The 27,311-nt window shown below is 43.3% G+C and overlaps 2 protein-coding genes across 8 annotated transcripts in view; one reads left to right on the top strand and one right to left on the bottom strand.

Moving 5' to 3' along the window:
* Positions 1-665, bottom strand: part of ZDBF2 (zinc finger DBF-type containing 2) — a 34,276-nt gene extending 33,611 nt beyond the window's left edge. The window contains exon 1 of one of the 2 annotated variants that reach the window (XM_075934335.1): positions 508-665. In XM_075934335.1, the coding sequence (XP_075790450.1) occupies positions 508-645 (138 nt within the window). In that variant the 5' untranslated portion in view covers positions 646-665. The other variant, XM_075934336.1, reaches the window with a different exon arrangement.
* Positions 175-25,363, top strand: CMKLR2 (chemerin chemokine-like receptor 2). 6 transcript variants are annotated; one of them, XM_075934349.1, is made up of 3 exons: positions 175-313; positions 8,799-8,935; positions 22,887-25,363. In XM_075934349.1, exon 3 carries the CDS (start codon positions 22,908-22,910, stop codon positions 23,967-23,969), a length of 1,062 nt encoding a protein of 353 aa, XP_075790464.1. In that variant the 5' UTR covers positions 175-313; positions 8,799-8,935; positions 22,887-22,907; the 3' UTR covers positions 23,970-25,363. The 6 variants fall into 6 exon arrangements, with proteins under 6 accessions (XP_075790464.1, XP_006129086.1, XP_075790465.1 ...); XM_006129024.4 differs by lacking the exon at positions 175-313 and adding an exon at positions 661-786; XM_075934350.1 differs by lacking the exon at positions 175-313 and adding an exon at positions 8,126-8,228.
* The last annotated feature ends 1,948 nt before the right edge of the window (positions 25,364-27,311 follow it).

The raw sequence follows: 27,311 nt of genomic DNA, 5'->3' as shown, positions 1-27,311 counted from the left end.
TTCTACCTGTATGTGAGGGCCTCCTTGCAACGTGCTAGCACGTGGCGAACAGGCTGCTCCTCCGTCACACAGAGCCCGTCCCGCGCGAGGGCAGAGGGGAACGTTCTGGCCACGAGGACACCGCGTGCCGGGAGGGCGGGGGGAGAGGCGCGCGCCCCCATTCTACCGTTGGCACGACGGGCCGCGCTGGGGGTCAGAGCTCCGCCTCAGACGGCGCCGGCCGGGCCCACCCCGCAGCATCAGGGCCAACCCGGAGAGGGGCGGGGCCTCTGCTCACGCCGCGGGCGGCGGGCGCAAGGGAGCCGCAGCCCAGGTAATCGGGCAGAGCCGGGGGGGGGGGGGGGGCGGGGCGCAAGTTGCTCTGTAACGGCCATGAGGCCCCGCCCCTTGCGTGCGCTCGGCTTCTGTGGACCCGGCGGCGGCTGCCGCCCACGCCCTCTCCGCTCTGGCGTGGCGCTGCCGCTCGCGGGCCACCCGGCCGCTCCCTCCCCAGCAGCCCAGTCTCACCTTAGTCGCTGTCCCCTTTCCCTTCCGTGTCACGGGGGGGTCAGAGGTTACGCGCCGCCACCACTTCCTGTTCCGGGTCAGAGGTGGCCTCTGGAGACGGGCTTCCCGAAGTCCTTGGCCCCCAACGCCCGTCACCATGACAACGCCACTAGGTTCCTATTGGGCGCGAGCTGCTTTACTACTCGAGGAGCAGGGCCTCTCGCCGGAGCGTTACATTCCTGCTCCCCCGCTGTACGACCCCCTTCCCATGGGAGAGAGCACTTCCGGCCGCCCTGAGGGGTATGAAACTGGTGCCCCCAGGCCTCCCCTTCCCAGACCCCAGCAGCCCATCCCCTCCCTCAGACCGTGCCGCAGGCAGCGCATTCAGCTCTCTAGGACCCAGCCCTGCTGCTGCATGCTCCACTGCTTCCTGTTGTTGCATAAATTGCTGGTTTGGTCCCCTTGGAGGCTAGTCTGATTTACCCCAAGAAGAGAGTCACACTTTCAGGCTGGGTCCAACTCAAGTTTATTGGTTGCAACCAAGGTACGGCTAAGGAACTCAATGTTCAAAGCAGAGCCGACCCCCAACATCTCATAGGCAGGGGTTTTTATAGGGTTCACATCCTTCCTGGTTTAGGTGCCTTAACATGATAGGTTACTTCATTTTTGACATTTAGCATTCCTATAGGTCAGGTTAATTTTCCAAATGAGGTTAAATACAGCGCCTACTTGCTGACTTTGCGGTTACAGCTGTGTTACATTCATTCACTTTTGCTGAACAATGGGCAAGCCATACTTCCCTTTTTCCTTTCCTGCTTGAGCCGGTCACAAGTTTAAAGGATGTGGAATCTATCCATATCTCTACTTAACAGAAGACTGGTTTCACTTCCCCTCGTCTCCTTATTATAAGTTATTACTTGTGACAGGCCTTGACCTTTGTCATGTCTTACTCCTATACAAATAGCAAATATATCTAAGCATTAGCAATGTATGTATATTGTACGTGCCCCTCATAGGGGAGTCAATGGCTCCGGGGGATTTGACTTCCCTTTTACACATCACTGTCACAGGCATATTTCATTGGGGTGTGCGCCTGAAGAATGTTTTTAAATGTACTCTTTGACCCTCCCCCTCCCCCATTAGCCACACCCCTTACCCCCCTTAGGTGTGCGCTGGAGGCAACACTCAGGGCAAGATGGACACATGACCAAAAGTAAAAGGTGTCATGTGACACTCCCCCCCCCAGGACTTTTCCCACCATCCTCCTACCAATAGGGATTCGTTTGGCCCCCACCAAACCCCCCTCATGCATCTATCCTGCAATTGCATTAACCCAATGTGTGTGACAACTCGGGGGCGGAGAGGCTGGGAGAAGTGTTCCATCTCAGGCTGTTTACATTGGCGCGATCTTGCGCAAAAGCGTCCGCATTTGCGCCAACACTTGCTGCCTGTCTACACTGGCCGCAAGTTCTTGCGCAAGAATACTGACGTTCTACTGTATGAAATCAGTGCTTCTTGCGCAAGAACTCTGATGCTCCCGCTCAGGAATAAGCCCTCTTGCACAAAAGGCCAGTGTAGACAGGCAACATGAATTTCTTGCACAAGTAAGCCCGATGGGTAAAATGGCCATCAGAGCTTTCTTGCACAAGAGAGCATCTACACTGGCATGGATGCTCTTGCGCAAAAGCACATCTCTTGCGCAAAGGCACATGCTAGTGTAGACACTCTTCTGGAAGAGTTTTTGCTCAAGAACTCTTCCGCAAAAGAGTTCTTGCGCAAAGTCATGCCAGTGTAGACGTAGCCTAAGAGTTTCCTCCCATGAGCAAAATGAATTTTGTGTTGTGCACCAGTACTGAGTTCATGTGGCTTGTTTGGATGTCCCACTGTGGCACCCAAGTTATTAATAAATATCTTATAAACCTCTACCTTTTCCCTCTGCTGCCATGTCTCCTCCCCTTGCTCCATCAGCTCCCCAGGTGCCTGCTGCCCCCAACCACCCACCCTCCTCTACTGTCCTGACTCCTGCCCTTATCACTGCCCTCAGCCTTCCTGAGACCTGCCCCCCTCCACCAGCCCTTCTCTCTCCCCTGTGCCCACTCCTCCAGTAGCCCCACTCTGATCACATGAGCTACCCTTCCTCGTCCCCTCTTCTATAACACCTCCCTCTACACACCTGCCCTGCCTCTCTCCTCTGGTGCTGGTCTCTCCCCTGTAGGTGTCTGCCGTTCTGCTTCACCCCCAGAATCCCCTGGCACCTGCACCTTCCCTTACCCCTGCACCCTCCTGGTGCCTCCCCCTTCCCTTACATGCCAGTCTAGATGTAGCCGAAGAGCAATTCTGCTGTCAGTCTCACTGTTCTAAATCTAATATGTCCATAAGAGTTAATTAATTAACTCCAAATTCACAGAACCCTAATTTACTTATGCCCCTCTTGTCTGTGGGCTTGCTGAGATCCCAGTGATGGACTAGATTCTGTGCTGGTGTATGCTAATACAGCACCAGTGATTTCAGAAGATCCATGCCACTTTACACCAGCTGAAAGAGAGTACAATACTACTACATATTGACATATCCATGGAGGGGGAGTACAGACTGGTAGAAAACTTGATGAAACAACTATAGTTGCCATTCCCATTTTCTGGTTCCTGAGATTTCCATGGATCTTCTCCATACAGTACCCCACTGCACGGATGGAGGCAGAAATCCTGCTGCATGAAGCATTCTTACTAGTAGAGCATGATCTTGTCAGCTTGGTTATATTGTTATTCATTAAATAACAATAGTTAGTCTCTGATATTTGACAAAATACTGGAAAAGTGGTTTATGGTGATTCACATGCATAAGTTCAAGAACAGAGATTGGACTGTCAGTCACAGAATGACTGTGACAGCTGATTCCTATTTTGCTATAATATAGAATGAAAATATCTGATTTGAAAGCTGTCAAAATCATAAACATCAATGAAAAATTCATGGGAAGCTAGCCATTTCTCACAAGTAACTTTTCCATGTAACATCTCTAATTGCCCTGTACACCAAATTCTTTCCCTCTCATCCACGTTCCACCTTAAGATTAAAGACTTCGTTGAATAGAGCAGGCCGTGAATTCATTTCCTGTGGTGACAGAGATTTAACTGAATAATGAACTGGTCATGTACTATGCCATCTATTATATTTTAGACTAGAAGATTTACCCCGCATTGCTTAGGTCCTTAATTCAAGTAATTTTTTTTAACATAAAAAAAATGACATGCTTCATTTAAATCACTGATCTGGAGTGGGGCTAGGGATGAGGGTTCAATATGCAGGCTGCCCTGAGGAGAAAGGACTACCCCAAATGCAGCAAACTGTGCACTTCCCTTTGCTCTCTAATGAAGGGAGACAGCCAGCAATATTCCTGTACAAATTCGAGTTGGGGGATGCTAAAAGCTGGGGCGCTCCCAGACAGGAGGGCACACCCCAAAGCAGCCCTTTTCACCCACCTGGTGATTTTGTCTCTTTTCTGTATTGTTTTCTGAGAAACAATTCCATTCCAGGAAAATCCCATTTTCCTGCCACAACCAAACCCTTACCTTGCTTTAAATTATGATAAGAAGCTGTATACTGAATTAGGTGCCCTAACTCTTACCTTTTAGGAGTTCTTGAACAAACACAGAGACAGAGCTACCGACAAACTCTCTCAAATATATAGTAGTTAGTTGTTCTTTTATAATAATATTTCTGAAAAATCTCAAAAAATCACATGTACGTGTAATATTTTATAAAAATGATCCAGTGAGTTAGCCACATGTTTTCCATTAATTTTAATGAAAGATGTTTATCATCTGTATTTACAATAGTGCCTAGGAGCTGTTGTGCTAACTTTAAGGGAATAAATAGCCCCAGAGTGTCAACGGTATTAATGTGACCCTAGTCCTGTACAACACTAAACAGTTAAACATGGTTTTGTATATAGAGGCTTCTGCTTTTTAGTTCCTTGGTAAACAATCATTAACAATCCTTATAACCTTTAATAACCTTGTTATTAAAGATACAGAAAAAGAAGGGAACAACTAAAGCACTTGAAATGAAAAGTATTAAGGCTTTCATTTTAACAATATCCCTTATTTCCTTCTCCTGCCTGACAACCTTTGAGATGGTATTAAAGATGGAAATTAAATAACTCTCCATTTTTGAGGGAAATAGGTTTGTTGAGGTGGGCTGGGTGGAGTTGCTGTTAAAATTCAATCCCATTCTCTTGAAGATGGAACAAAACAAGTATGCTCATGGGGGGAGAGAAAAAAAGAGGAAAGAGAAAACACAGATTCCATTTCTGCTGCTGACTCTTAGGATTCGTCTATACTGCAGGGCTTAACTCAAAATAAGCTATGCAAATTGAGCTACATCAATTGGTATCTTATTTCAAAATAGCTTATTTCGAAATAGGGAACATCTACACAGCACTTATTTCGAAATAGAGCACTCTTCCTCTGACTTCCCTTATTCTTCCTACAATGAGGGTTACAGGAGTTGGAGTAAGAAGTCCTCCAGCTTGACAGTATTTTGACACTATTTCAAAATAACTGCCTGCTGTGTAGACATGGACTAAATTATTTTGGAATAGGCTAGTTATTTCAAAAAAGTGTTGCAGTGTAGATGTACCCTTACTTGCAACCTTTCTGCTAGAGAGAAACAGGCTCAGCACATGGTCTACTCAGGCACTCCCAGATCTGGCAAACTCATACCAGTGATGAGCTGCTTAGGGCACTGCTTTTAGTGGTCTTTCTGGTCATATGACTACAACAGTATTGCAAAATACACACTCTGGATGATGAGCCAAACACTTATTAGACTGAAAGAAAAATGAAAAAAAATCAGACTAAGTTGTGGGAGGAAAAGGACACGTATGAGAGTGGGAGTGTGTCTGTGACAATGTTTCATACCATCCCAGGTAGTGTTTAGGATTTAACTGGATCCAGTGTAGAGGGCAACATCATCTGGGTTCCTCTTTTTGGGTGCTTCTCCTTTCATTACTGCAGTCACCATTTAGGCATAATTTCTGACACACCTATTTTGGTCCATTGATTTCTGGTCTCCCACCCCTCTTGTTTAAAGACATAATTTCAAACCAAAAGGCATAAGAAGTGATGCATGGAGGTCACCGGGGGTCACATGTTCCAACACTGTGAGTGGGAAGAGCAAGGGGCCAGCCAGTAGACAAAAGGGCACTATTGGGGGGGGGGAGGTTGGCGCCCACAGCAAGGATCCATCCCCTCCCCCATACTCATTGGCAGCAGTGGGGAAAGCAGAGCGACATGGGCCCAGCTCACTCTGCTCCCCTGGGTGTGCCACTCTGGGGAGGGGCAGGGCTGCCCCTGTACTCACCAGAGCAACACAAGTAGGGGAGCAAAGCGAGCTGAGACCATGTTGCTCTGCTTTTCCCACCACTGCTGGTGAGTGCAGTGGGAGAGGTCGGACCCCTGCTTCCAGCACTAACCCTCCCCCCTCAGTTCTGTTATTCCCCTGGCCTGACTCAATTGGGGAAGAGTTAAGGCAGGGCCACATCAAGGGCAGGGAAGAGACGAGGAGAAGGCAGTGCAAGGGCACGGAGGGGTGAAGTGGGGTTGTCCCAACCCTTCCCTGGGGGGTGGGTTACATGACCAGTGGCCCCTGGGTTCCCTCTCATCAGTCACGCCGCCTACTTCTATAACTCAAAGTCTCTGTTCAACCAATTCCAACAGTCTGTCAGTCTGTCTCCCTTTTGTATTCCCCCCCTCGACATTTATTGTTATAGGTGACTGGGAAGTTATATAAACTTTTATTTGCTTCTCCACAGGCAAGTTCACAATTGGGGTAGGCCTGATAGACCCCCTATTATTATAACAAAGCCCTAGTCATGGACCTGATTATGTTAAATACTGTACAAACATAAGTCTAAATCCTTTGAAAAATCCCACCAAACCATAACAGAGTGCATATATATAGATAGTACTTTATTTATAAGTGTGAGAGAGTTATATCTAAAAAGTAAACTTATAACATCAAAGTTCATTGCAGTTTCTCCAACATATTTAAAATATCCATAATTCTAATACTGAAGTGGGTGGATGGGAGTGACACTTAACATTTTATTCAGCAGATGTTTTAAATTAAATGTGCCAGAATTAAATTGGACAGTGCCAAAGATGGTATAATTCAGATAGTTGCTAAGTAGGATATAAAAAGAACAGTTAAACCACTAAAAAAACAAGCACTCTTGTGGTACCTTAGAGACTAATAAATATATAATATCATGGTAAAACCCACATCATCAGTTGAATGTGGGCTTTACCCAGGAAAGCTCATGATATAATATATTTGTTAGTTTCTGGGGCCATGTCTAAGTTCAACTTCTGGGCACCTGATTTTACAAATTCGAAGTTTTGAGTCCTCACTACAGAGAAGAATCCAATGTGGTCGGAGGCAAGTTCCGTTAATGTGCACACACTACCTCAGACTCAGAGCCCCAGGAAGCACTCTGAGGAGCTGTGGGAGGCCTCCCAGAGGCCAATTATTTTGAATTAGCAACTCAGGAGCATCCACACTAATGTTATTTTGGATTTAAAAGTACAGGAATAGTGTGATTCCTCATGAAAAGCTGGACTACAGAGTTTGAATTCCATGGCCCCTTATTCCAAAGTAAAAGTCTTGGTAGCATGGACAAGTTACTTAGAAAATTGACCTTGGGGGGCTAATTTTGGACTAAGGTCCTAATGTAGACCAGGCCGACGGTGCCACAGGACTTCTTACCTGAGAATTGTTAGTAATCCTGGTGAGTTATCATTTTACCTGTCTTCTCAACTATTTGTACTTTGGCTAATACCAGTTAAGTATCTTCTTTAGAAGGCTTATTTCTTCTTGTATCTTAGCTCCCATATGTCTTTTGTGCTGCATTTCATTTTGAAATGTGTAATAAATAAAATAAGGGTTAATTTAAACCAAAGCATTGATGGTGCTATTGTAGCTCATTGCCTTTCAATATAATCATTTTATTCACTATGGATTATCCCAGGATTCATAATTTGCATGAAAATAATCCCCTTTGTTTTATCCTCACCATGTACAACCCAGAGTATTTCTCTTCCTTCTGAAAAATGTATATGAGTTGTGTTGCTCATGAATGCATTTAATTGTTCAAAATAATCCTGCTGGCATAATGGCACCCTTATTATTATGTACAATAAAAACCCAAAGCCTCATTAACTGACCCTGCTGCACCAAAGAAACACCAATGACATGGCAAAGTTAAAGCACTTCCCAGTAATAACGAGAGGTCAAGAAAGCAAAAGAGGAACAGGGCTTTTCATTAACTTTGTTTCAAACTGTTATAATATTATCCAACAGTCACACTGGCAAAATGCTAGCAGCAATTAAGGAGTGGCTTGAACCCATAATGAAATGCCTGAATAGTACAAATTCAGCATGCCTTTCTCACTAGGTCTGGGCACAGATACAAAATAAAACAAGTAAAGCTTTAGGGCCCAATCCTATATTAATTGGGCTTTTGAGATTTCAGCTGAAATCAATGAAAGTTATAGCAGGTTAAGATGTTAATATTAACACAAGGAGAAATGTCTGTTCATGAGATGTGTTTGGGTGGTTTTGTGTAGCAATAAGGGGCCAGATCCTCAGCTAATGTGGTGCATGCTGACTTTTCATACTGAGCTTTACAAAGGAGCTCAGTACAATTTTGCCTATTATGTGGGGACACTAGGGCATGAGGAGGTAAAGTATTTTCCCAAATCACCTAGCAGGCTAGTGACTGAACCAAGAAAATAAAGCAGCTTGCCTGAGTCTCTGTGGAATAGACAGTGCTGTCTACCAGCTGAGGATTTGACCCATGGTGTCTGTTGGCTTCATGCATTTCAGACACACAGGAAGAAAAGCTTATTTATAGTAAATAACTAGAATGTCAGATTCAACCTCATTGTAGTGTTGTAAAACATTTCATTTGAGTTCTTAAATGCTTTTCTGTTCATTTATTATTACTTTTTATGAACCAAAACATATAAAAAAGGTATACTATGCAATCCATCCGCTGCATAACAAAAAGCAGCATGTGTTACTACAGTTCCCCTTAATAGTGCTACACATGCAACTATTTCCATTCAACAGCAACTCCCTTGGCTTCCTTGCATGCAGACCTAAAAGGATTAATTCATATGACTAGCATTTATTTTTGGTGTGATGCTGGGTTAATAAGACAGCAAAAAGCCAATAACTCTAAACAAGGCCAGAAGTCTGGAAATGTTTTCCAGCTTCCCTTACTAAACACCCTGTTTTTCCATGCTGTAGTGTCATTAGAAGAGGTAGTAGCCAAAGAAAGCAGCTGGGAACATTAGTCACTCGCAGCTCTACATTTCTGTCTTCCTTCAGCTCCGGAGGTTACATCCAGATTTACAGAATTATTTTCCTCCACCAGAAGTAAACTGGTATGTAGATGTTTCTGTTTATTTTAATTCTTTTGAGGCAATGAGTTTTCCAGCAGTTCTGTATATGATTCCTGCAAACAAACATGAGACCTGCTGTCAAAGAGGCTTCTCTGAGGAAAGGGCTTGATTCTAATTTACAATGAGGTTAGCTTTGCTTGATTCTAGCAGTATATAGGAGTCTGAAAGGGGATGAGTTACATTTTAGTAGTTCTACTAAAATGCTTTTACACCTACTGCAAGTACCCCTTATGCTTCCAGAGTGGTGCAATGTTACCTTCATGTGAATGAGAATCACGGTCACTGTCTCCGTGTGTGCTTTGACTTTAATGAGTTAGAACTGTTTGAGAATTGCACAAATTGCTGCATCACCTACTAATCCCAGCCTCATTGGAAATAAGCATATGGGGCTCACCTGACCCAAAGCCCCCTGAAGCAAACCATCTTTCCACCTACAGTATGAGCCTGATCCAAAGACTTATTGAAAAGGTAATTCTAGAAAAGAAATCCTGAATCCTCATGACATCAGGTAATCCATTAATAAGAATCAGAATTGGTAACTAATTAGTAATAGGTAAAATTTTGTCCTGCAGGCTGCTCCAGTGAAGTGACCAAGGATGTGTGTGGCCCTGCACCACATCCAAAGGCAGCCAGCAAACTCCCTCCCATGTCCTGTTGTGCCCCTCACTCTGCTCCGTGGAGATGGAATACAGGGAGGGAGAGGGGACACCTTGACATCAATGCCCCTCTTCCCCTCCTCTGCACAGCAAGCAGGAGGTTTCCCCAGGGGTGGGGGGAGGCAGCCCCAAGGCAAAGGGCAGGAGCTGAGCAGCAATAGAGGGAGAAGCAGCTGAAGTGCTGGCACTTGATAGCCTTTTGGCCAAACCTGTCAGAGGTTCCAAGATCTACCAGTAGATCCCGATCTACTGGTTGGTGACCACTGCACTAGCAGAAGGGCGTGTAGGTATTGTGGCAGTGAGCCAGGAAGGTTCTAAAGTGAATGGAAGGCACACCCAGCCTGTTTGAAATAAGTCGGCTCTCACACCAGCTGGGCTTTGTCAGCTGGTGAATGGATTAGCTGGGTTGGTGGTACTCCTTGCAGCTGGAGTTTGGGATTTGCTCTTGAGATAGTGCAGATGTGCATTCATATGCTGTTTGGCTCTAAGGAAGGCTTTCTGGCTCTGAAAACCATCCAGAATCTGCAGCTGCTTTCCAGGTGGGTTCTGTTTTCTCAAAAAGGATAGTATGAGTGAGGAAGGTAGGATGTGCTATAGTATAGCATAACCTCTTCTCTCTGGGGGGTGGGACAGCTTCTGAAGAGGGGTGTCCTGTTTGTGTTCTGAATATGAAAGATCTGTAGGTAGGAGCTCCTGACTAATGAATGCATGCCTGTTCTTGTTCAAAGAAAGTGTATTTTGACATAACACTGTTCAGGTGATGTAGAAAGAACATGCTGCGCATGAGCATATTCACTGAGAGATGAAATGAAGCGACTGCTACAGGCATTCAGCCTGTGCTAGCTTGAAAGGTTTATTTTTAACTATACCCATATCTGTAAGGGACTCATTTTAGGCATTTTATGTATTGCATAGTAGCATAGCCAATTCTCATTGTCCAATTATAGGCTATCATGCAATCACATCATTACCAGTCATCTAGCATTGACTAGGATAGTAATTTTGATTACTAATCACATGACAAATATAGTGGGTCTGATTCAGTTCTGTACATACCTGTGTTACACTTGTCACTACATTGACTTCTGCAGAGTTATTGCTTTACATTGGAGCAAGTGAAATTAGAACAAGGCCCCATATCACCAGATGAAAATGCAGATTCAAAATACTTTTATCAGGATAAGTATGAGGAGGAAAAACATGTCTATTCCATCTCTCATATTTTCTTTTGTATCTAAGATGCTATATTCACCACTCTCTGTATAGCAACACTTCTGCCAAACTGAGATTTCTAGCTATCTCTAGTGTCTGTAGTGACTACCTGACTCATAACACAGACATCAAGTAGCTGATTCACTGTCCCAACCCCGTTTTTTAAAACCAGGGAAGCTTCTTCTAAGAAATATATTTATCTCCATTAAGTACCTGAAACCAGATGCAAAATGAGATCCATTTATCTTTGTTTTGCTCTTGGTTGTGGAAGACCATAATGTACCAGGGTTTGTAATCTCAGCAGTAATCCTGGTGGTGTTTATAATCCTCAAAGATGCCTTTGTGGATTTTTTGTCAGAATTCCAATAATTGTAAGTAGCTTGGAGGAGCTAAATCTCCCTAACAAAGTATGCACAGCACATCTGCTCATTGGTGAACTTTGTAGGTGAACTTTTAGGGAAATTTGATATGTTCCTTTTTTGGAGAAGAGAATAATTCCATAAACAAACACTTAAAATTCTCAGTCTGAAATAGCTTGCATTGACATCTCTTGAGTGAAACAGATTTCTGGGCCAAAATCTAGGCCTACAAGCATTCAACAATTTATTGAAAATGTTAGTTGCTTTATAAAATCTTATTCACCTCTGTAGCCTAGGCCTCCTGAGTGCAAGAATTTTTGCAAATTTTCCTCTAGACATAAATTGCACATGTGGAATTTGAAAACCCTAGGACCAGTACTTTGAGTTGGAGCTGAAGTGGAGCTCTGGTAAATATTTTTAAACCCTGGGTTCCAGGAAATATTCTGAGAATGTAAGCCCTGTCCAAGATTCTGTAATACAATTCTTTTATAAAAGTAACAGCAGAGAATCAGCCCGCTCTGCTACTTTCAACTTTCTTGTGACAGGATCTACTGATCTGACAATCAATTTAATGGGCCACATCTTCCCCAAGCAACTGCAGTGACCTTGGCTTACTGTACTGAAAAAATAGATTTGCCACCCAAATAGTCATGTTAATTTTTACATGCTGAAAGCAAGCCTTCATTTGATCCTGTCTATTGATTTTAATTTGTAAGAATTAAATCTTGGAGTAGGGTGCAGCTCAAATTGCTGGAATATGTTACCTGGGTAATTTACTAGGGCCCAGACATTGTGGCTGTGCCTACATTGCACAAAATCTTGCCAAAAGCAGTTGCTTTTGTGCAAAAACTTGCCACCTGTCTACACTGGCAGGGTGTTCTTGCGCAAGAACACTGACATTCTAATGTATGAAATCAGTGCTTCTTGCACAAGAACTATGATGCTCCCGCTCAGGAAAAAGCCCTCTTGCGCAAGAGGCCAGCGTAGATAGGCAACATGAATTTCTTGCGCAAGAAAGTCCGATGGCTAAAATGGCCATCGGAGCTTTCTTGTGCAAGAGAGCGTATACATTGGCACGGATGCTTTTGCGCAAAAGCACATCTCTTGCGCAAAGGCATATGCCCGTATAGATGCTCTCTTGCGCAAATACTTTTAACGCAAAAACTCTTGCGTTAAAAGTGTTTGCGCAAAATCATGCCAGTGTCGACATAGCCTGTTTGTCTTAAGCAAACTTTCGATCCTTTAACAAGACTTCACACAGTGCAAAATGAACTGAAATTGTCAACTCCTATTTTAAATTAAAAACCTTGCTCTGATTTCAATACCTAGGCACAGGGACCTCAAGCCCCTGTCCTATATTCAATAGGAAATCCATACCAATTTCCCATGCCAAATTCCCAGTCCCATTTTATAATTACAAAACCATCATTCATGTGACAAAAGGAAAAATGTAAGTATAAAGAAAGGATGACTTGATGAACATGAGCTCCTGGTGCTGTAGCCAAAAGGGCCGGTGTGATCCTGAATGGACAAGCAGAGAATTCCTGAATAGGAGTTCTTTTACCTTTGTGTCTAGCATTGGTGTAACTGCTGCTGTAATATTGTGTCCTGTTAAGGCATCAGCATTTCACAATGGATGTTGATTAAATTGGAGAGGGTTCAGGGAAGAGTCACCAGAATGATTGAAGGACAAGAAAACATGCCTTATACTCTATTTGGCTTAACAAAGAGAAGGTTAAGAGGTGACTTGACTTCAGTGTAGAAGTGCCTACATAGTGAACAAATATTTAATCATGAAAAAGGTATAACACAATCCAATGACTGGAAGTTCAAGATAGTCAAATTTGGATTGAGAACAAGGTGTAAATTTTGACTGGTGAGTGTAATTAACCAGTGGAGTAATTTTATCATGATTCACGGGGTATTCTTCATCACTGACCATTTTCAAATTGAGACTGAGTGTTTTTCTCAAAGATGTGCTCTAAGATTTTGGGGAGTTCTGTGGCCTATGCTATACAGGAGGTCAGACTAGGGGTATGTCTACACTACAGCACTAATTCGAACTAACTTAATTTGAATTAGTTAATTCGAACTAAGATAATTCAAACTAGTGCATCTAGACCTAAAAACTAGTTCAAATTAGCAAAATGCTAATTCGAACTAGCATGTCCACATTGAATGGACCCTGAACCGAGGTTAAGGATGGCCGGAGGCAGTGCCGGCAGGGCATCAGATTAGGACTTAGAGCGTGGAGCTGCTGTCTCAGGCTAGCCGAGGGCTGTGCTTAAAGGGACCCGACGCCCACCCCAGACAGACAGTTCTCAGGGGTTCCCCGCTCGCTTGTCTAACTCGATGAGGGACAGCAAAGCAGTCCTGGCTTGGAGTGCCCGAAGTGCCCACACTCGGCACATCACAGCACTCGGCCATCAGCCCGGCTGCACTTGCCACAGGCTGCCATCCGGGGGGGGGGGTCAATCGGGGGGCTGCAGGAGAGCTTCCACCCCGAGGGGCCCGCAGAGCCATCCCAGTCCTCCCCGTCGGGAGATCTTACCCCATTCCTCCCTCACCTCCTTCCACTTACCCCTCCCTAGCCCCCCTTCCTGATGTACAAAATAAAGGACACGTGTGTTCAAAAATAGAAACTCTCTTTATTGAACAAACCTCGGGGAGACTGGGAAAAGGAGGTGGGAGAGGGGAAGAGAGAGGGTGGAAGAAGGGAGGACAACTAAAATGATCAGGGGTTTGGAACAGGTCCCATACGAAGGGAGGCTAAAGAGACTGGGACTTTTCAGTTTAGAAAAGAGGAGATTGAGGGGGGATATGATAGGGGTATATAAAAGCATGAGTGGTGTGGAGAGGGTGCATAAAGAAAAGTTCTTCATTAGTTCCCATAATAGAAGGACCAGAGGACACCAAATGAAATGAATTGGTAGCAGGCTTCCAACTAATAACAGACAGTTCTTCTCCACAAAGCAAATAGTAAACCTGTGGAACTCCTTGCTGCAGGAGGCTGTGAAGGCTAGAACTAGAACAGAGTTTAAAGAGAAGTTAGATAAATTCATGAAGGTTGGGTCCATGGAGTGCTATTAGCCAGGGGGTAGAAATGGTGTCCCTGGCCTCTGTTTGTGGAAGACTGGAGATGGATGGCACGAGACAAATGGCTTGGTCATTGTCTTCGGTCCATCCCCTTCAGGGTACCTAGTGTGGGCCGCAGTCAGCAGACAGGCTACTGGGCTAGATGGACCTTTGGTCTGACCCAGTACGGCTGTTCTTATGTTTTTATGTTCTAAGCTCAGGGCTCAGGATCGGGAGTCTCACTGGACCACCTTGATTTTCATGCAAACCTGCTCCTGGGTAGCCAGGCTGGCAGCTATCCTGCCTTAGACGGCCACTTTCCTTTGCCTAGTGCGGAGGTCGTGGACATTGGAGGCTTCCCCCCAAACCTCGATGAGGTCCACGATCTCCGCACTAGACCAGGCGGGCGCCCGCCTCTTGCGGCTCCGGGCAGGCTCCTGGGAGCCGCCAGGCTGGTCCCGGGAAGAGGCGGAGGGCTGGGTGGCAGCGGGTGGCTGGCTCGTGCTATGCCATGTGCAGGATCTGCTGGCTGGGTGCTGGCAGGCTTGCATCTGGCACGGGCACCATAGCCAGACCGTGCCCCTTTAAGGGCTCAGGGGCCGGGAGGAGGACAGATGAGTTTCCCTCGTGGTGCCCAGAGTGGACACCAGGGCAAGCTGGGGAGGGCTAGCCTCCCACTAGTTCGAATTAAGTGGCTACACAGCCCTTAATTCAAACTACTTAATTCAAACTAGGTGTTAGTCCTCGTGGAATGAGGTTTACCTAGTTCGAATTAAGCGCTCCACTAGTTCGAATTAAGTTTGAACTAGCAGTTTGTATGTGTAGCGCCTATGAAAGTTAATTCGAAGTAACGTCTGTTAGTTTGAATTAACTTTGTAGTGTAGACATACCCTAGATGACAACATTGGTTCCTTCTAGCCTTGGATTCTATGCATAAATGTAAAAATGGAATAGAACACCACTTGTCATCACCTACAACCCCCAACTTAAACCTGTCCAACACATTATCAATAAACTACAGCCTATATTGGAACAGGATACCATACTCAAAGAGGCTCTGGGAGACAGACCCATAGTCTCCTATAGACAACCACCTAACCTCAAGATGATTCTTACCAACCACCACAGGACATACCACACTAATACCAACCCTGGTACCTTCCCTTGCAACAAACCCCGTTGCCAGCTTTGTCCACATATTCATTCTGCTGATACCATTATTGGACCTAACCAAGTGAGTTATAAGATCAAGAACACATATTCCTGCGCATCCAGAAATATAATCTATGCTATCGTGTGCCGAAAGTGTCTGTCTGCTATGTACATTGGACAAACATCTCAGACACTTCGCCAAAGGATTAATGCCCACAAAACAGATATCAGACAAGATCACAAAGAGAAAACAGTTTCTTGCCACTTTAACCAGAAAGGACACTCTCTAAATGACTTAGCCACCTGCATTCTGCTACAAAGACCTTTTACATCTGCACTTGAAAGGGAATCCTCTGAACTGTCATTCATGTTAAAATTCGACACTTGCCAACAAGGACTTAACAAGAATTTGAACTATCTCACCCATTACCAAGACAGTTTCCCCAATTATCACCTGTAATACCATTAACTCACAAACATCCCACTCTCCCTACCTCTAATATCATCCATTCACAGACACTTACCTTCCTTCCTCCCCCCCCCCCGCATCCCCCTCCTGTTCTGCAATGTGATTTGTCCTTTTCATATTTGTTCATTTTTTAAATTGTATCCTTTGGTATATATGGTTGTGACTACTTTCTTCCACTATTTGATCTGAGGAAGTGGGTCTGGCCCACGAAAGCTCATCATCTAATAAACCATCTTGTTAGTCTTTAAAGTGCTACATTGTCCTGCATTTTGCTTCAACTACCCCAGACTAACACGGCTACATTTCTATCACTGTAAAAATGGGTTATCTACGTAGGTCTATGAGCTTGGGTGGGGAGGTCAGGGGGAGAACACCCACTATAATAGTTACTAGAGCAATACCACTCCAGACATTGGGCCAATGGAGCTATTTACACATCAGTTGAGAATCTGGCCTTGGAATCAGCAGGGGAGGGTTGTAGAAAAATCACTGTCTGTGGTATGTGGTGAAATCTTTTTGTTGATAGAAACATTTGTTAGCTCTTTTTAGCTCCTTCCATCTCAGGATCTCAAGGCACAATCATTAATGAATCCTGGTTCACAATGCTCCTCTGAGGTAGCTTATTATAATTCTCCCTTTTCCAGACAGGGAAACTTAAATACATAAGCCAAACCTTTTCATGTTTCTTTGCTTAAAGTTAGACACGTGTAGCTATACTTAGCAAACACAGTATAGGGATTCAGTTTGTAGAGAAGCTTGTGACCTTAGAATGCACCTATGGATGGCAAAAAGAGTAAATACTTTGCCTGCTCTTTCCAGAAAGAATGTGTTACCTGTTTAAAAAAAACCACAAACTCGTATCAGCCTTAATCAACTTTTAAACTTGCTTTTTGTTTATTGAAATTTGCCAACAGGACTCAGGAATGAGTACAGTTACAAAATTGGTCAAACTTCTAACCACATTTTCCTGTTTATTGAGAAATATTTTAGTCTCTCCTGTGGCTGTGTGCAACCCAAAACCCAGCAGGGAGTGAGCCTGCATATTCGAATGAGCCCAAATCCACCCTCACTAACTTTTGCAAATGGACATAAACATACTAGGGACACTGTGTGCTGTGTTACAGGAGCACCCTGGATCTCTTTGGGTATGTCTACACTACAGAGTTATCGGAAAAACGGCCATTTTTCTGACAACCTGAATTATGTCCACACTGCAATCGTGTTCTTCTGAAAGTAAATCGAAAGAGTAGAGGGGGTTTTCCGGTGTTGGTAATCCTCCTTCTATGGGGAAGAAGCCTTTTTCCAAAAGAGCTCTTTTGGAAAAATGTGTGTATGGACGGGGAGAGGGAGTTCTTTCAAAAGAAGAGGAAAGAGGAAAAAGCACAATGCCCTGGTGGCCTCTCTGTCCATAGTAATAATGTCCATTCAGTGTGGATGCTCTTTTGAAAAAGCAGATCACTTTTTCAATGCGCTTTTGTGTGTGGACATTCTCTTTTGGAAGAAGTTTTTTTCGGAAGATCTCTTCCAAAAAAAGGTTCTTTCGAAAGAAGTCTGAAGTCTAGACATGGCCAAAATAATTAAGATGCTTACAGATGGCATTCAAGAATATGACAATTGAAAGGCAGAAAGTAACCAGCAATATATGGTCAAATTTACTTTTCACCTTTAAAATCATTCAGTTTAATATAAGATAAGGTAACATCACTTATAATAAACATTAAGTATCATCTCAGGGTTTTTAAAAGCTTTCTCTTGGCTGACATTTACTCTTATTCCAGCTGTTTAAGGGCACTGCTCGTGCTTATGATGTTCTTCTTGCTGATATTTTTTTAAAGTGACTCAAATGGGTGGTACTGGTATTTGTACAGAATCTACACCCCAGAGAGATACAGAATTCAATTACATAAATATGCTTACTTAAAACCTGAACATTTTTTTAAAGTTATATTTACCAGAATAACACACTGAACAAAAATATTTTGGGCTGAGAAAATTAGCAAGGACAGGAGTTATTACTATCGCTAGATGGAATGGGATAACTCTTCTTTATATATAACATGAATATATTGCTATAACATCCTTTTGCTTATTTTATACTTTTCATCCATGTACACATTAAAGACCTGATCCTAAAAACATTTGTGTATGTGCATCGCATCACTCAAGCATGTAATCCCTTTGAAGTCAAAGAGCCATGCATCAGTGTTTTAAAGATATGATTCTATAAGCAAAATTATCTCAAGCCTTCTGCTCTCCTTTTTATCAGGCAAACATTAATGGAATTAAAGCAATATGGAGCAGGGCTCCAAAATTGCATGCTGACTCTTAACTAATTCCCAGAACTAATTCTCGGGAAAATAATATCCATCAACTAATCCTTATAGCACGTAGCAGGCCATATATAGACTGCTCTCATCATACCTATGGTCTACACTGGCCCCCTTTTCCGGAAATGCTTAAAATGGAACAGTTTTCTGTTATAAGTATTTCCTGAAAAATCGCGTCTACATTGGCAGGATGCTTTTCCGGAAAAGCGTCTGTGGCCAATGTAGACGCGCTTTTCCGGAAAAAAGCCCCGATCGTCATTTTTGCGGAAAAGACTACTGTGCTGTCTACACTGGCCCTTTTCCGGAACAGTTTTTCCGGAAAAGGACTTTTGCCCAAATGGGAGCAGCATAGTTTTTCCGAAAAAACACAGACCATTTTACAGTAGATCGTCAGTGCTTTTCCGGAAAAGGAAGCGGACAGTGTAGACAGCTGGCAAGTTATTCCGGAAAGGCGGCTGCTTTTCCGGAATAAGTGGCCCAGTGTAGACACAGCCTTGCAGTACAGCTGAACTGGGTTGTAGGTGTAACTGAGAGCAGAACTTGGTCTCTTTAGAGCTGAGCTTCATTAATGCAACAAATCACTCTTGACTATAGCAAGCTTGTCTTGGAAGACTTGTGATCATCTTTGCTGTCTATCTGTAGTTTAGCTGGCCTCACAAAATGGCTATAATATTTCTAAGTATCTTTATGCTATTAAACCTTTCTCCCTTTAAAACTTTTTAATATCCTTTTTTCATGAGCTCTTGTAGTTTTTCCTATCCTCCTTTTTAGACTCTTCCAGAAAATCATGATCTGATTGTAAGTCCAGAAAGTTTCTCAATAGAAGGAACTGCTATTTGTGGAGGGTTTTATTTTAACCTGCCTGCCACACATCTGCTGCTGACGAATCATCAATCATTTCCAGTTACAGCACTTTCTGTTGTTCTTTGGGGAAGCCTAGTTCTCCCCTTTCCTCCCACATCTGCACCAGGTTATTCTCAGGTTTCTATATGAGTGCGCATATCTCATTTTCTCCCTTCTTTTTCCTTCTGTACATTACTTTCTGCTGGGGAATATCTTTTCTTTACTGCATCAAAGTTATAGTGATAGTAGCTATCAGAGTAATTAAGATAATGAAATATTTCCTTTTGTTTTTCATAGTCTTCTAAGTTTTAGCCTGAAATTTTCCATGCTTAGTCTCTGTCTAAAATCAAGTGCTCACCAGAAATATATTTGTATGTCACTGAATGAAACTTATGGGCCTGATTAACCGCTATGTTACTCCATTTTTTACTCTAGTGTAACGCTATTGATTTCTATAGCTTGTCCCTAATGCCTCACTTCAGCAAAGCAGTTAAGCATGTGCATAAATCCATCCTTATTCAGTAAAGTACTTGAAGACAAAGGGGTTATGTCTACACTGGCCCCTTCTCCGGAATAGGCATGCTAATTTTGAACTTTGGAATAGGGAAATCCGCGGGGGATTTAAATATCCCCCGCGGGAGTTAAATGAACATGGCCGCCACTTTTTTTCCGACTTGGGGAAAAGCCGGAAAAAAGCATCTAGACTGGCGCGATCCTCCGGAATAAAGCCCTATTGCAAGATCCTCCGGAATAGGGCTTTATTCCGGAGGATCGCGCCAGTCTAGACGCTTTTTTCCGGCTTTTCCCCAAGCCAGAAAAAAAGCGGCGGCCATGTTCATTTAACTCCCGCGGGGGATATTTAAATCCCCCGCAGATTTCCCTATTCCCAAGTTCGAAATTAGCATGCCTATTCTGGAAAAGGGGCCAGTGTAGACGTAGCCAGGGATTCAAGAATAGTCTTAAAAGTGAGCATTTGTTTAAGTGATTTGCAGAATAGCAATAGATGTCTGCATATGCTTCAATGCTTAGAGAGTGGGCGACCATAGAGCTGGTCTCATTTTATTCATTAATTGAGAAATGGCAGAAAATCTTCTAAAGTGTCAAAAGGGGCAAGAAAGGATTTATAATTACTATAGAGGCCAGCCTGTCAGCTAGGGATAGCCAGATTCAATGGCATGCTCTCAAGGTAATTATAGATCCATAATACTGGACTACCTGCATGCTGCCCAAACTGTAACAGACTTGTCCATACAATGTCCTGTGAGGTCAGGAAGTGCAACTCCAGGGGTAATGAGGTGGAGAGAAATTGTGCTTTGCTAACATCACACAGGAAATCTCTAACAGAACCAAAAATTAACTCTACTCTTCTGAATTCCAGTCAGTCTTAACCACAAGGCCATCTGTGATCCACAGAGGGGGCTTCCCATACGTGAGGAATGTACCTCTAGTCATGTATGCTAAGATCCTAAAGAGTCTACAGATAAATAGGGTGCGAAACAGCCTTGTTTCATGCCACGAGTCAATTTAAAGGGGTCTCCCCTAGAGCATTTACAAGGCAAGCCGCTCAAGGGCTTTTTGTGTGTAGTTCTGTAATAAACCCTCTTTAGGATGAGTTGCGTTAACTGCTTTGTTCCCTTTTAGCAGGGAAAACAATTGTTAGAATATTAAAGCGATAGCTGCTAGCCAGCCAAAGATGTTTTGTCCATAATGCCTTTTATTGTGAATTTTTTTCTTAACTGGTTTAAGTACTGTCAGCTTCTCACATTTTTATTTCGGGAATGGATATATGCCCCATCTGGCACCTATCTTAAATGCTGGAAACATGCTCCAGGCTGTACAAGGCACAAATAAGAACTCAAGGCTGGATTCAGATCTCAAATCTGGAGCCCACCCTGGAAATTGAGAAATGTTTTGTTAGCACCCTTCTTGATGAAGTTTGGATGTAAATAATTTCCTGTGTCAGTAAACCCAGACAAGAGTGGCCACTCTTTGAAAAGAAAACAAAATTGGGTCAGACGCCCAGTATATGTCAACTGGCTTGGAGCTGCAGGGACCTCACTGGAGTGAAGCTGATTTACATTCAGTGCGCCAACTGCAGCACCCAGCCCACTGATATTACTTCGGGGGTTTTATCTTCATACAATAAACTCTTTGATAAGGACAGGGTTCTGGTAGCCATATACATTGTTGCCTCACTCTCTGAGCAGAACTATTGAAGTCAGTGGGACTCATCATAGAGCAAAACGTTACTCGGGAACACCCTTGCTCTCCTTATCTGGCCTAACAAGTCTTGACTGTTTAACTTTTATGAACCCCAGCCTTCCTCATTGTAAAAATGTATGTGTGAACTTTGAACTGCTAGATTACAACCTTGATTTCCGAGATCAGATTTTTAGCAATTTAAAACACACACAAAAAGAAAGAAATTTGGTGCTCTAGCATTTTAATTGCACCCTTTAGCCTGCACAGATGCCTGGCTTTTCTCTGATTTCTGACACAGACTCCAATAAAACCTACTTCAAACAGGACTGGGAGACAGATGCTGTAAAATCCCAAACTAAGAGAGAAGATTTTGCACTTCTATAATGCCTTTCCTCTGAGGATCTCTCAGAACGTTCCCAACCATATTGAGTTTGCTTGCTTAGCACCCTACTTTGCAGGTGGGAAAACAGATGCAGAAAAAGTAAGCAATTTGAACCTTTTATCATTTTTGTATTGGCCAGAAAACCTGACCTAAGAGGAAAGGTTAAATAAACTGGGCATGTTTCTGTTTGAGAAGAGTGGACCTGATCAGTCTTCAGATATGTTAAGGTCTGTGATAAAGAGGACCATGATAAAATGTTCTTCATGATTACCTAAACTAGGATAAAAAATAATCTGTTTAATCTACAGCAAGGAAGATTATTAGGAAAATATTTCTAACTGTTGGGATAATTTCACACTGCAATAGGCGTCTAACAGAGGTTGTGGAATCCTCATCTCTGGAGGTTTTTAATAATAGGCTGGACAAACACCTGTCAGGGATGATTTAGACTTACTTGGTCCTGACTCGACACAGGAGGTTGGAAATTAATGACATCTCAAGGTCCCTTCCAGCCCCACACTTCCATGATCATACAGGAAGTCAGTGGCAGAGTCAGGAACATACTCCCAGTCTTCTGAGCTAGCCACCAGACAGTTCTGTCCCTATATATTAAATAGTAATTTAAAATGTAATATCAGCTTTGGGTTTTACTTTCCAAACACCTCACAATGAATGACTCCAAACTGTGATGCTGGCCAGATCTTCATTCAGCCAGTGTAAATCAGTAAAACTATTGATTTAGATGGGTTTGCACCAGCTAAGGATCTAGTCCACAAAGTTCCACCCATTTCCCATGCAAGTCAAGATTCCCAATAACTTGAACACGAACAGGAGCAGGGAGAAACTTACAGCGATAGCAAAAGTGCATTCATTTTAGTGGGTTTTTTTTAAAGGGACAGTTCCCGATAAATTAGATTCTAAATATAGCAGTGTGTTGTTTTGTTTTTACAAGACTATTAGAAAATGATGTATTAATTTGTCACAAATACATTTTCTTGAGGCTTTTATAACTTTCAGTGTAAATAGTTCCTTTGTCCAGATGTGAATGCTTTCCTGCAGTTTCTGCAACCCAAACGGTAAAGCATTGTACTGGCATTGGACAGCTAATACCTTACAGATTGGAAGCAGTGAAAATCAAATTTATTTCTCATGCCCAAGACCTTAAATGAAATTATGGCAGTATTAATAATACAATTACAGCTTTAAAAAACAGGTATGATTTAATGTGAATGTTTCCTGTTTTCTTTCCTCCACAGGGAGTACAGTATCCATACACAATGGAGTTTCCTGAACTGATGAGTGAAGATTTTGACAACTACTCCTATTACTATGAGAATCCAGAAAATGAAACACCCCAGTCCCACATCAGTGTTGCACACTTGATTTCCCTTTCCTTGTGCAGCGTGGCATTTCTCCTGGGCGTGCCAGGAAATGCCATAGTCATCTGGTTTATGGGGTTTAAATGGAATAAATCAGTCAGTACACTCTGGTTCCTCAACTTGGCCATTGCAGACTTCATCTTTGTTCTTTTCCTGCCTCTCTACATTACGTATGTGGCAATGGGTTTCCATTGGCCCTTTGGGAAATGGCTCTGCAAGACTAACTCCTTCATTGCTTTATTGAATATGTTTGCCAGTGTCTTCTTCCTGACCTTCATCAGCCTTGACCGCTATCTCCGCCTGGTGCATCCAGTCTTTTCCAACAAATATCGGACCCTAAGGAACACCCTCATTCTGAGTGTGATTATTTGGATCTCAGCTGCTATTATTGGTGCCCCTGCCTTATACTTCAGAGACATAATTACAGTTCACAACTCCACTATTTGCTATAACAACTTCCATCCATATGATAAAGAACTCATTCTGATGAGGCATAATATTTTCATTTGGGTGAGGCTTTTTTGTGGTTACCTCTTTCCCCTAGTGACCATGGTCCTTTGTTATTCCTTTCTGGTTCTCAAAGTGAAGAAGAGAACCATGCTAACCTCCAGCAGGCTTTTCTGGACCATCCTTGCAGTAGTTGTAGCTTTTTTTGTGTGCTGGACCCCCTATCACATATTTACCATTCTGGAACTATCTGCTCACCATCATGAACACTTCCATGATTTGCTTCTCAGTGGTATTCCCCTCTCTACTGGCCTGGCTTTCATCAACAGCTGTCTCAATCCAATCCTCTATGTTCTGATCAGCAAGAAGTTCCAAACCCGTGTCCGGGCAACCATTTCTGAGGCACTAAAACTTGCAGTCTGGGAGGTCAGCCGGTCTGGAACGGTCAGTGAACAACTGCGGAACTCTGACAACAGCCATGTGGCTGTGCAGTATTGTGAAACCACTCAGTGACCAGCTCTTAAGTCTTTCCCTCAGTGCGTATAACCAGCAATAGATTCACAATCAAACGCAAGACATGTATCTTAGCTATGAAATAGAACAGTGGGTTGATTACAATTAGTTTAATGCCCTCCATTTTAGCTGGAATGTTTTTAAGGATGCAAATTTTGGGCAGGACGCTATTTCAAAGGACTGAGTCAAAGCCCACTGAAGTCAGTGGGATTTTGATCAGATATAGCCCACTATTAGTCCTGTTTGAAATTTATACAAGGTATTTAAAATGACACCTCTTCAACATAATCCTATACAATTCAGAGGAATAGTTTTGTTATTTAAAATTTTTAATCTAGGTGTTATCAGTCTGGCGCTCATACACAGCTTTTGGAGATCATGATCACACTCAACTTCCAATAATGCTAAATAAGGGGATTTCCTGGCTAGATCCCTGTTAGGTGGAAGGGGGAGGAGGCCTAGTCTGAGTGGGAGAGGGATCCCTATATAGTAGAGAGTCCCAAACATGGAAACAGTTGAACAAGTGCTGTAGATTATTACAACAAAAATCAATTAATGTCCCCTGCTCAGTGGCTGATGTTTTCTTACACTCTGCTTGGATAATGCACATACCCTGGTCTGATACATAGCAGCTTCTAGTCTGTTTCATTTCCCAGTTGTCCATTTTTGGATGCTTTACAGTGAAGAGGGGTTGTTTTTAATATTTTTCCTGCTCCTGAAAACCTAAAGAAATAATTTTTTCTAAACAGTAGATATTGGATGATCCATGCCTCCCAATATTCTACAAAATCTTAATATTGGCCTAAAACTAGTCTATATTAACCAGCTGGTTTTTGATTCCACTAGTGGAACCAAAAGATGAAGTAGTTAACTAACTTTCTAAAACCCACTCACCATTATCAAGCCTTTCCATTGGTGGATAAAATGTATAAAAGACATTCTTGCATGATTTTCAATAGTTTGTAAGAAAGGGCAAAATTTGTTGCCCATTGTAGCAAGGTCTGCTCAAACAGGTGAGGATTTGCAGGATCAGACCCCAAGTAAGGGTAGAATTTGGTACCATTGTTTTTATTTGTTGCTTGCTTTAGAATTGTGCATGGTATTGATGTATAAGCTAAAATTCATCCTTGATATAACCCTATTGAATTTAGGTGAATTATACTGGGATGAATTTGGCCCTAAGTTTCCTATTAACCCACGTATATCCAATAATAGTATATTTTCAGCTTCCATATACAAAACTGTTGTCATCTTATATATAGATTCATGTTTGTGTTCTTTTGCATATTCTGTCACTTTAAAATATATTTGTACACATATAAATAGATCAATATGGCCTTTGGCAGCAGCATCTCTTTGTAGTCTGAATTCATTAAGCCTCATGAGCTAAGCTGTGTTAGGGTGTGGTTACTCTGCACTCTTACCTCAAAATAAGCTACGCAATTTGGGCTATGCAAATTGCATAGTTAGTTCGACTATTTCAAAATAAACCACTATTCCAAAATGTCCCTTAATCCTTGTGGAATGAGGTTTACAGGGATGTTGGAATAACACACCCATTATTTTGAAAACTATTTTGAAATAACAGGTGCGCTTCAAGATGCGGAATAACTTACTTCAGGACACTGGAAGTATCCTGAAATAGCGCTGCAGTGTAGACATACCCTAAGGCTGGATCAGTACCATCTCAGAAATACACCTGAATGCTACAAAATATGATGTTGCTAATTGGGTAGGAACCTCTCTTTCTCTCAGTCATTACAGAACTAGTGCCTCAGCAAGTTATGGGCTTTGTGCTGTGGAATGTGCCTTACTCAAATATTCTGCTCTTTTCTTCTTTAGATTAAGTGGTGTTTTTTCCTAAGAGTGTGTTACCCACACAAATTTCTCTATCCCTTCCACACTTTAGGGATACACACCTTTGCTCAAGGTGCAACCCTGTTAAACACCCACCCGTACCCAATTCCTAGGGCTCAGGGAGTAACTTCCTGTGGGTTTGCAGAATCTTTTGCCACTGAAAGAGCCTTATATAGTAATATTCTTAGTCTCTATTTATTGACAATTACCAAGCAAGCAGAATACACATGCTAAGCACATAGTGGCATGCTCACCAATCCTGATAAAGGCAGGCCGACTTCCCCTGTTGGCCAGGCAAGGCACATCACAATCATGCAGAGGAGTCCTGGCAGCTCTGGTCTTAGGCTATATCTTGGAGGTGAGATCTTTTTCCAGGTCTTCCCTCCTTCTTGGTGTTCCTTTCCCTTTTTTCCTCTTCTTGCTTTTTCCCATCTCTCTTGTCTACTTCTTGGACCCCATCTTATATAGTGAGACTTGAGTCCTGCTTAGCTATCTATACCTTAACCCAGTGTTTCTCAAACTGTTCTCCGTGTAGTGTGTTCTCCCTGTGTGTATGGAAAAGAGAGCACTCACCTGATGATCCCTCCCAGCTGTCAGGGGATGCCTGAGACACATCCAGGCCCAGGGGTACTGGCTCCAGGGTCAGTGTCATGGTGCTGGCTGTGTCCACCTCATCCTGCCCCTGATGTCTCTCATCCTCCCCGAGCTCTAGGTGGGCGACATCAGGTGTTTTGAGCCCTGAGTCTACCACCAGATGGGGAAAGGGCTTCTCTACCCTCCAGGATCTGGTGGAACTCCTGGTAATAGGGGCAGGAGCAGGGTCCTGCCCCAGAGTGACAGCTGCACTAACTGGCCCTGGCAGAGCTCTTTAACTTTACTCTGGATCTGTTCTCAGGTCTGGTGGTGGGGGGTGGGGTAGGGTGCATGTCCCTCAGCCATGAGCCCATAGATAGACATTTTGATGCCGTGAGTAGAGATCCTGCAGGGTCTTCTCTTCCCCCCACAGCTCGAGGAGGGACAGGATCTCCGCTCTGGACCAGGAGGGCATATGCCACTTGCTACCCCAGCAGGGTCCTGGAAGCCCTGTGAGGGCCGGGAGTTTTCAGCGATCTTGTGCTTGGCCATGGATGGCAATGCCTGTGGCAAAGAGCCATGCGGTCAGGTGCTGCTCCCAGGGCTGGCTTCCTGCCACAAGGCTTGTCCAGGGTACCTGCAGTTTTAAGGACTAGCAGGAGACAGGAACTAAGGAGGTGTGATTAGGTTGGACGGAGTGGCCAAAAAGGCTTCTTCCTCACAGAAAAAGGTTTAGTGCTGTTGGAAAAACCCTGTTGTTTTGACTTTGAAAGAATGCAATAGTAGGGTGGACATGAGTGTTTCTCCGGAAAAGTACTGCAGTGTAGGCCTAGCCTGAGGGAGATTAGAATACTGAATGTGCTGGAATGGTAAAAAGGAGCAGAAACCTATGGTGACAAGGGAGGCGTAGCA

The sequence above is a fragment of the Pelodiscus sinensis genome, chromosome 7 (genome assembly GCF_049634645.1).
Source record: "Pelodiscus sinensis isolate JC-2024 chromosome 7, ASM4963464v1, whole genome shotgun sequence".
NCBI classification, from domain to species: Eukaryota; Metazoa; Chordata; order Testudines; family Trionychidae; genus Pelodiscus; species Pelodiscus sinensis.
This window is presented reverse-complemented; position numbering and strand designations above follow the sequence as displayed.

Bases quoted from the DNA above. Each gene is read 5' to 3' on its own strand.
- CMKLR2 (XM_075934348.1), top strand. From the start codon at position 9,392: ATGAGCCTGATCCAAAGACTTATTGAAAAG. The intron at 9,422-22,886 runs GTAATTCTAGAA...TTTCCTCCACAG, and splicing joins TCCAAAGACTTATTGAAAAG to GGAGTACAGTATCCATACAC.